Source organism: Candoia aspera, chromosome 3 (assembly GCF_035149785.1).
Source record: "Candoia aspera isolate rCanAsp1 chromosome 3, rCanAsp1.hap2, whole genome shotgun sequence".
Lineage (NCBI taxonomy): Eukaryota > Metazoa > Chordata > Lepidosauria > Squamata > Boidae > Candoia > Candoia aspera.
In genome coordinates, this window is record NC_086155.1 from 135,331,080 (window position 1) to 135,341,158 (window position 10,079).

General features: G+C 39.0%; 1 protein-coding gene across 1 annotated transcript; it reads left to right on the top strand.

The window, feature by feature from the left end:
* The first annotated feature begins 741 nt into the window (after positions 1–741).
* On the top strand, positions 742–9,674 carry LOC134494954 (serpin B4-like). Its single transcript, XM_063300207.1, has 10 exons — positions 742–909; positions 2,452–2,550; positions 3,193–3,232; positions 3,572–3,610; positions 4,721–4,761; positions 5,813–5,959; positions 6,453–6,570; positions 6,931–7,073; positions 7,861–8,028; positions 8,200–9,674. Exons 1-10 carry the CDS (start codon positions 742–744, stop codon positions 8,584–8,586), a joined length of 1,350 nt encoding a protein of 449 aa, XP_063156277.1. The 3' UTR covers positions 8,587–9,674.
* The last annotated feature ends 405 nt before the right edge of the window (positions 9,675–10,079 follow it).

Below are 10,079 nucleotides of genomic sequence, written 5' to 3' on the forward strand. Positions count from 1 at the left end.
TGTCACTTGATGTTGTAATTACTATGCTGTCTGCTGTGAATGAAATAAACATCATTATATTAGGTTATATGTGCAATATATGTAATAATCTATGATAACTAGCTTAGATTTTTACAAATGTTCAGTTTATGCATTATGTTGTTTTCATTTGTATAATTTAGATTTAATCTAAATTATTTAGATTAAGATTTAGAAATGCAAGCTTTGTGGAAATGGACATGGGGGTGGAAACAACTTGTTATAAATACCACCATCTCAAAGTAGAAGGCATCACAATCACCCGCAGCCTTGGATCACCACTCCTGCATCAAGGTAAAGACCTTGTATTTGGACTTGTGCGCTATTCTTTTCTTGGCATTTTACCTAAGACAAAATTAGGTAAAGATGTAAATCAGTGTTTCTCAAACTTGGCAACTTTAAGACATGTGAACCTCAACTCCCAGAATTCCTCAGCCAGCATGGGAGTTGAAGTCCACATGCCTTAAAGTTGCCATGTTTGAGGAATACTGATGTAAATGGAGGATAAAGAGGCCTCCACTGGAACAGTAAGGTATTCTTGTCTTCACCTTTTGATGCAGAATGAAAATGCCTTTGACTTTGGGCAAAATTCCTTGCAGTGGGCACTTGGTTGACTCAGACTCAGTAGTAAACATAGTCTTTTAAGAGAATGTGAACTAGTGGACTGATGTGTTGGTGTTTTTTCTTTCTCCATTATAGATCTTCTAAATTTTAGTCATCATCATGACCTCCTTCCCTGAAGCCAATGCTAAATTTGCCTCTTACCTTTTCCATCGGTTGAGTGAGGCACATTTCTCTGACAATGTCTTGGTCTCTCCAATTAATGCTGCCAACAGCCTGGGTCTGCTTCTCTTAGCCTCTAGAAATGAACAGGCAAATGAGCTTGAGAAGGTGAGTGTCATTCAGCTGCAGTAGAGATACCCTCTTCAAACTGGGTTCATTGGAAATCGTTTCCTAATCCTGTTCCCTAGACAAGTGTTTCTCAACTTCAGCAACTTGAAGATGTGTGGACTTCAACTCCCAGAATTCCCCAGCCAGCATGTCCACACATCTTCAAGTTGCTGAGGTTGAGAAACACTGCCCTAGACTTATTACAATGCAGTTAGTTATTGCCATGGCCATATTTCATATACAATAGACCATTCTCCCTTGTTACTGCATTCCCCTTTGATACTGAGATGTACAGCCTAGAGAATAAGGGCCAACTTATTATAAAGGAATGTAGAGGTGGCTTCAAGGACAGTAAGAAACAGATGTTCAAGGAGGAAAAAAAATGAGCTGTTAAGTAGAGATGTGATGGAGAGATTACACAGAGATTGAAGCAAGTGTGAAAAGAAATTCAAAATCACCCTGCTTTGAATTTGTTTAGTATAAGATGGGATAGAAAGAAAATTGGGCAGGCTTTCAAAATTCTGTTACTTTACCCTATAACAATAAAATAGCATTCCTGGAATCTCTGCAGCATTGTTTCTTGAGCTGGGTGACCTCAAAGGGCTGATAGTTATTGTACCAAGTCTTGAACCCACAGATCTCAATGTTTCATTCCAAAACTGAGAATATTACTGACATAAGAGTATAACAGTAATACAATTACATCTTACATATGCAGATATATATTTAGGATTCTTTACATCTGCTAAGGTGGAGACACATTCAAATTGAGCTGAACTCTTGGTGATCATATTGACACAACAGTGCAGTTTTCTTGGCAACAGCATGGATCTCGTTTTCCACTGCTTCTTTTGATTTAGCAACCTAACCAACAATCCTGGGATTGCATGCATACATAAAATATATTTATATCTTGTATGTCTTATATATACATAGTGAAGCTTTTGTACAGTTAGAAATACTTTATATCTTTTACATGCTTTTTTGTTGAGCATTGAGCAAAAGCTCAGTTATATATAATTGTATTTTCACTATTGCCTTGTGCATTCTCAATACATTTTGACTTTAAACAAATCTGGGCTCTTCTGTATTCCTATAGCCCATTTTTTAAAAAACAACATGTAAAAAAATAATTCATTATTATGTTCCTTAAAAGATGTCTTAAATCTGTATGGCTGACATGAAATCTGTATGGGAAATCTTATCAATGAATAGAGTCAATATTCAAAGGTCTCATAGCTAATTTATTTATAGATAAGTCTTTATCACAGTATTCAATGGCAAGATTACTGCTAAGGCAAAAAATAAGCTATTAAATTCCTCAATGGGTTTTGAATTATTACTCTGGCATGATTTAAATGTAGTGTGCTAGATGTGTTGAAACATCTACAAGGTCAGAATGCATGAGGATCTTAATTCTGTGATAAATTGTTGAGTTCATATTTAAGAATCAGATTGATCCATCCCAAGACACTTATCTTGCCTAACTGGACTACTGTTTTTTATCTGAGTGAAGGAAAGATTGTTAATTTGGTATTCAAGGTGCTTCACTGGGATGAAATGGAAGACAGTGACAGATGCAGCAACAGAAGGCACTTGGAAGCAGCCAGAAGCTCTGGAAGATCAACAGCTAAACTCAGGGTAAGCACAAGATTAACTTAAGAAAGAACAGGACCTATTTGTTCTCAGAAAAAAAATTCCAAGGGAAATAAACATGTGTATGCTTATGTGGACAATGTATATGTACATGTATCTATGTATCTATGTATATCTATGAGAGCCAGTTTGGTGTACTAATTAAAAGAATTTCGACTAGAACCCAGAAGACAGTAAGTTCTAGTCCTCCCTTAGGCATGAAAGCTGGCTGGGTGATTTAGGGCCAGTCATTCTCTCTGAGGCCTAGGCTGGGAAGTTGTACTTAACCCCACAATGTAGTGGATTATGGTCCATAACTTTCAATGAGGCCTTCATCTTGCAATGGATTGATTCAGGCTGATAATAATTATGATGATGATAATAATAATGATGTATTACATTGCCAACCCAACATAAGGATGCAGCATTAACCTTCCTTTCATTACAGGATGTCTAGAATGTGCCAGTGAAAGGCATTAGTAATATTTCTGCTGTATTTTTGGATGAAATGCACAGTACATTAACACAAAAGTTATCATCCATTTAGAAAAGGGAGTAAGATTTTAGATAAATTTTGTTATCATTTTGCTTTCAGTGGACCAAACTTGAAATATTAGTGAATGCAGAAGTTTTATCATTCTGTTTCAGGCACAGGAAAGATCTGAAAGCTGCCCCAATACTTCACTTCGTCCTAAGCCAAAATATCCCCAAACACACCCTGAATTAACACACCCTGAATTCCTCCATGAACCAGCACGCCCTCAACCACACTCTCAACCAGCATACCCCAAACCTCATCCTGAAAGAACATACCCACAGCCACGCTCTGAACCAACACAGCCTCAACCTCACCCTGAAACATCTAATCTAGAACCTAGTCTTGAACAAACACACCCACAACCACACTCTGAACCAGTACACTTAGAACTTCATCTTGAACGATCATGCCCCCAACCTCACCCTGAACCAGATCATCTAGAACCTAGTCTTGAACGAACACGCCCACTGCCATGCTCTGAACCAGCAGAGCCTCAACCTCATCCTGAACCGGCACATCCCAAACCTAGTCTTGAACGAACACACCTACAACTACGCCATGAACCAGTACACCCTGAACTTCGTCTTGAACGATCACACCCTGAACCTCACCCTGAACCAGCACATCCCGAATCTAGTTTTGAACAAACAGAGCCACAGCCACACTCTGAACCAGCAGAGCCTCAACCTCACCCTGAACCAGCACATCCCGAACCTAGTCTTGAACAAACACACCCACAACTACACCCTGAACCAGTACACCCTGAACTTCATCTTGAACAATCACAACCTGAACCTCACCCTGAACCAGCACATCCCGAATCTAGTTTTGAACGAACAGACCCACAGCCACACTCTGAACCAGCAGAGCCTCAACCTCACCCTGAACCAGCGCATCCTGAACCTAGTCTTGAACGAACACACCCACAACTACATCCTGAACCAGTACACCCTGAACAATCACACCCTGAATCTCACCCTGAACCAGCACATCCCGAATCTAGTTTTGAACAAACAGACCCACAGCCACACTCTGAACCAGCAGAGCCTCAACCTCACCCTGAACCAGCACATCCCGAACCTAGTCTTGAACAAACACACCCACAACTACATCCTGAACCAGTACACCCTGAACTTCATCTTGAACAATCACAACCTGAACCTCACCCTGAACCAGCACATCCCGAATCTAGTTTTGAACGAACAGACCCACAGCCACACTCTGAACCAGCAGAGCCTCAACCTCACCCTGAACCAGCGCATCCTGAACCTAGTCTTGAACGAACATACCCACAACTACTCCCTGAACCAGTACACCCTGAACTTCATCTCGAACGATCACTCCCCCAACCTCACCCTGAACTAGATCATCCTCAACCATACCCTGAACCAGCCCAACCCCAACCTGGCAGGGAACTCACACACCCCCAACCCCAAACTGAGCTAATATGCCCCAAAACCCACCATGAACCAACTTCTCCCCAAATCAAATTGTCACCTGAAAGAATGTGTTCCAGACCAAGTCCCTCTCCTGAATCAAGTAGCCCTAGACTTGGTGATAGCAGGCATCCACATCCTTGCCTAGAGCTGGAAGCAGAACCCAAGCTGGGACCAAAACATGAGCCAGAGCCAGAAGGAGAGCCGAAGCCAGAACCAGAGCCTTCTCCTTCCGCTGAGAAAGTAAGTTGCAAGACACTGGGGAATCACTTCTAGATTAAACAATTGCTGTTTAGGGCTTATTTTTTAAAGAAGCAAGTTGTTTAATCACTTGCACAATAAGATCCAATGAAAATAGGTTGGAGGTAGACACATGACATCCTCTTTAACATTTCTGCTTAGCAACAAAGCTTTTGGGTTGATCTGGGATCAGTCTTTTTCTCTCTGTCCTGCTAACCTGCCTGACCCAATTGTTGTAGCCATAAAATTATTAATTCCCATAGTCAGAGGACAGGAAAAAAGGAATTTAATCAACATTTGTTTCAGTGAAATCATTTATAGGATCAGTACGACTTCTCTGTAAATGCATTTAAATTAAGATTTCTTGTAATATAAATTATGCTTTTATTTTGTTGAAGCCAGAATAAGATCATCAGAAAACAAGATCAGCTTAAGAACCTTTTATGGAGTAAACTGAATGTCTTTAACTTTGCCCCATTAAAATTAAAACAGAGAAACTTAAGAGGAAGCTGGTAAATTGAATAGAGGATTGGTTTCAAAGCATTAGATCAATTTCAGTACTGGGAGTTGAATTTTACCTTCATATTAAACATCTATATATAGGCAATTTAGGACTACAAAAACCCTTACCCATTTCCTTGTGCATTTTTGGTTTAGTAGGCTTGCAAACTACCTATTTTGAGAAGCTGGGCAGTCGGCATCTGTTCTCTATTTTGATAATGGTCATTCTTATCTGTGTGCTAAGCGATGATAACTTGGACTTAAAAATGGCATTGATTCAACTGGTGGCCTTAAGGAAGAATAATGCAAATTATTCAGAGGAGGAACAACTGAGAAATAATACTAAAAAGGAACTAGTCTTACTGAAGACTAAAAATGGAACCCATTCACAATTACACTCTATGACATTGTTGCTACTGTCTGCATCTCAACCACCTTCTTGACAATAGAAACAGCTCAGCCTGTTAGGCTCAGAGAAAAGAAAAATTGAACTGATTTTAGGAGACTCAACTGATTGTAATTAGACCTAATCTTTACTTTTTTTTATCATTAGAATGCTCCAGATTCTGAATCTGAGACCCCTAAAGAAGTTCATACTGCGTTCAGCAGAATCCTTGCCGTTCTTAATAAACCCAACCCCAACTATACACTGTCTTTTGCCAGCAAGTTCTATGGAGACTATGCTGTTTCTTTCCTCCAGGTAATTCTGAGCACAGCCTAGAACTGACCCATTGTATTGTGGAAACAAAAGTATTGGCTGAATTGTATCACAACTGAATTAATGGTTCTATTGCTTTCAGCCAGAAATATGCCTCAAATCAAGGTCATCTCTGGCGATTTTAGTGCAATCACTATTTGTACTATGAATATTCTAATATTCTGTTTGAATGTTATGCATTTTAGTGTTCAGTCTGAACATACCAAGGTGTAGAATCCAAGATGGTTAAGAAGACTTTTTCAGTAGTTACTCCTGCCTTGTGTAAATTGTTGCCTGAGGAAGGCCATCAAACTTAATTTCTTCTCTCTTTTATGAGACTAGGAGAAAACATTCTGTTCTGTAAAGTGATTGAAAGAATTAGGCTATATTGGAAACATTTTCAAGTGAGAGAAATTTGAAGGAGAGGGTAATTATTGTCTATATTGCTATACTGCTCCATGGTTAACGAAAATATCTCGGGTTTTTTTCCCTCCAGAAATTCATTTACAATGCTCTGAAACTGTACTTGACAGATGTGGTGGGAGCTAATATCCATAATGCACCAGAGGAAGTGAGAAAACTGATCAACCTTTGGACTGAAGTTCAGACCCATGGTAACAGTGCTTCATCCACTGACTACCTCCTGATATTTGGAGGAAACTTTGATGGGAATCTCCAGTTGTTGCTCCTCAGATGGTTGCCCTAAAGGACACCAATCAACCAAATCTTTGCTGGAGCATCAACTAAGCCATGAGGGGAAAGTATTTTCTGATATCAACAAAGGCACTTCTTGGGATTAAAAATCTGTAATTTCCTAGACAAAAAGGTTGAAGCTGTTAGATTGCTATAGTTGCTGTTCAGGATGTCATATAGAATTCCAACTTTTCAAGCTGCTCTGTTTTTCCAAAAGTAATAATATAGTGAAATGTACTGTAGGGTGCTAAGTTCAGAGTATGTACCCATTTCTTTGTCAGGTGAAATCAAGGAACTTTTCCCCAAGGACAGCTTTGATTCTCTTGCTCAGCTGCTGCTGGTGAATGTGCTCTACTTCAAAGGACAATGGGACATTAAATTTGACAAAGAGATTACAACAGAAGCACCATTTTATGCACATGATGTGAGTAATATACACTGATCACATTTCTTTTGGCTTCTTGCTCTTCAGGAGACGAGAAAGTTTGCTACTTTCAGTGGGTGTGTTTTGGAAAAATGTCGGAGTTGTGTTACCCTTTAAGGAGCTGTTCAACAGACCCAAAAGAGAACTTTTTTCTGAACTGAGTTTTTAAGTCATTTAAGCTATTTGGCCAATATAGGATACAGCAATTCTCTATTCCATATTTCTTGTATAATGTCCAAATTTATTTTTTAAAAAAATTAGTAATAATAAATTGTCAGTTTAGTTTTAAGAAAGCCCTTCTCTAACACACTGAGTGCCTCTGGAGACACTGAGGCCAAATGGCATGGCTAACAAATGTTTTAATTGTATGTATTGCCATTCAGATTTTCAGATAAACAAAACAAAACAAAACAAAAGATGTTTTTCTTTTGTTAAATTTCAAAGGTTTTAAAATTTTTGTTACCTAATAGATAATTAAGGATAATGATTCCATTATGAGCCTTCCATTACCATGTCTTTTCTCACCATCTTGCCTGTCTACTTTTTCCAAGTGATGGTGAAGTCAGCTTCCTAAAGCTGATGTACTTGATGAAAGGTGGCCATGGGTTCCTATTTTTAATTTCTGATACCCAGAGAGGATTGCTTGCTTTTGAATTTCATCATTATAAACAATATATCTGTGATGGGCTGGCATCAGAGGGGAGGCAAGTGAACTATTTTGAAAAGCAGCAAAGGAAAATTGGATTTCCATTTCTAAGCACTGTTTCTTTACTCTTTTTTTTCACAGAGTGACCACTACACTGTACAATTGATGCAGAGGAAGGGCATTTACAATACAGCCATCACTGATATAGCCAATGTACAAGTACAGGTGTTGGAGATTCCCTACAAAAACAATGAGCTGAGCTTTTTCATCCTGCTGCCAACAGACTACAGTACTGAGGCTCTTCAACAGGTAATATACAATGTGCTTTCTAGGAGAGTGTTGACTATGTGCAATTATTCAGTCTAACCACTCCTGGCACCCTATAATCTAACTTTGGTGCAGAAGTCATTTGATATCACCTTGGCTTTGCAGTCCTCCCTGATTCTTGCCCCCTGCTATTCAATCTGTTTGTTCCTCTAGCTAGAAGATGGGCTTTCCTACAAGAACCTGCTTGACTGGCCCTGGATTCTAAAGCCTGAAGAGGTGGCAGTATCCATTCCCAAATTCAGCTTAGAGAAGAGCCTCTATCTTGATGAACTCTTGGATCTTTTAAATCTGTCAGATTCTGAAAGAGCAAATTTCTCTGGGGCAACAACAACAGAAGGTGTGACTCTGACGCGGTTCCTTCATGATACTTTTATTGAGATTGATGAGGATGGCGGTGAGGAAGCTGGCTCATGCTGTTTCCACAGGCACTCACATCAGGAACCAGTGAAGTTCATGGCTAATCATCCCTTCATTTTTTATCTCTTACATAAATCTACTGAGAGCATCCTTGCCTTAGGTAGATTTGCCAAACCTGAGTAAAACAAAGGGTCAATGGGAATATGAATAGCAAAATTCAGAAAGCTGCATTATTTTAATGTTCCATTCCCTGTCTAATATTCCACAATGCCAGTCATTGCATAGATTTGGGCAAAGAAGTCTTTCATCAGGTGATAGAGCTAATTACCATGCTATGATGCCCTTAAGCTTTTTGTCTTAATTTCCTACAATTTCCTTCTAGTGTTTTATATTGGGTCATCCTCTGGCTTCTGTAACAAGAATATGACAAGAAATGTCAAATATACATCCATCTCTTTAAGATCTTTGAAAAATGCAGTAGCTAGGAATTGCAGTTTCCCGTAGCTCATCAGCACTGTTGTTAAAGGAGGAAATTCTGCTTTTCTCCCTTCTGTGGGATTCTTAAACAGACCTGTTTCTTTGGGATAAGATGAACTCAGATCAGCCTTTCCCATCCTTGGTATCTTCTAACTGTATAGGCTTTGACTCCCAGAATTCTCAGCCATGGCCATCCGTCAGGGAAGGTGCCTTAAATTAAGTGCAGTGAATCTGAGACCTGTTTCTCAGTTACAGTGCTAGCTGTAGGTATTTTTGTATCTGATGCATAAGTTCCAAAGGATGCCCACTGCTATGTAGAGTAAGAATCAGAGAACCATAAAGTTGGAAGCAATCTTAGCTGTCATTTAGTCCAACATCTGCTCAGTGCTGGACCTGCTAAAGCATTCTGAACATATGGTATTCAAGCCTCTGTTAGAAGGCCTCTAGATTCTTCATCTTAGCTGAGAAAGCTAGATGAAGCCCAAGAACAGGAAAATTAGTAGAAACTGTTTTAGATACACATTCTCATGTTGCTTTGTGATACAGCCTGCTTGAGAAATGATATGTAGGGATTCTGTTCTCTTACTTTAACTCAAGTCAACACTGGTCCTATATTTTTTACTTGGGAGTATGTCTGATTGAACTGAATGGGACGTACTTTGGAGCCGAGTTGTGCTGAAACTGTAATATAATCTGGCTTTTTCAAAGAGTGGATGTTAACCCTAAAAATGTTCCTCTGAAGCTTCTGAGATGCTTGCTTTTCCTGGAATGTATGAAATTCTACCGCCTCTTTGTTTTTCCCTGTCAACTGCAAAATATCTGAATAAACAAAGCATTTAATGAATCATGTTTTGTAAGTTTTGTTAATAATTCCTCAGATTTACTTTTGCATGTTAAGTATACCAAATTTACTTCTCACAATGATTTTACATTCTAACTGTATGCTTTCCAGGTCAAATCTTGCTGCTATAGCTGCTCTCTTTAATTTTCTTTGTTTAATCTATATATTAGACACTAGTCACTCATTGTCTGTTTCTCATTCTGCACCTGGAAATGTCCCACCTGACTCGCTTATGCTTCTTTATATTTTATTTCCTATCTTTTCATCCATTTGATTCCATTTAATCAATCCATTGATATTCAGGTTTTGAGTCTGCATTTACTGTATGTTACTTGAAACTGGTGCTGGGAATAAACAA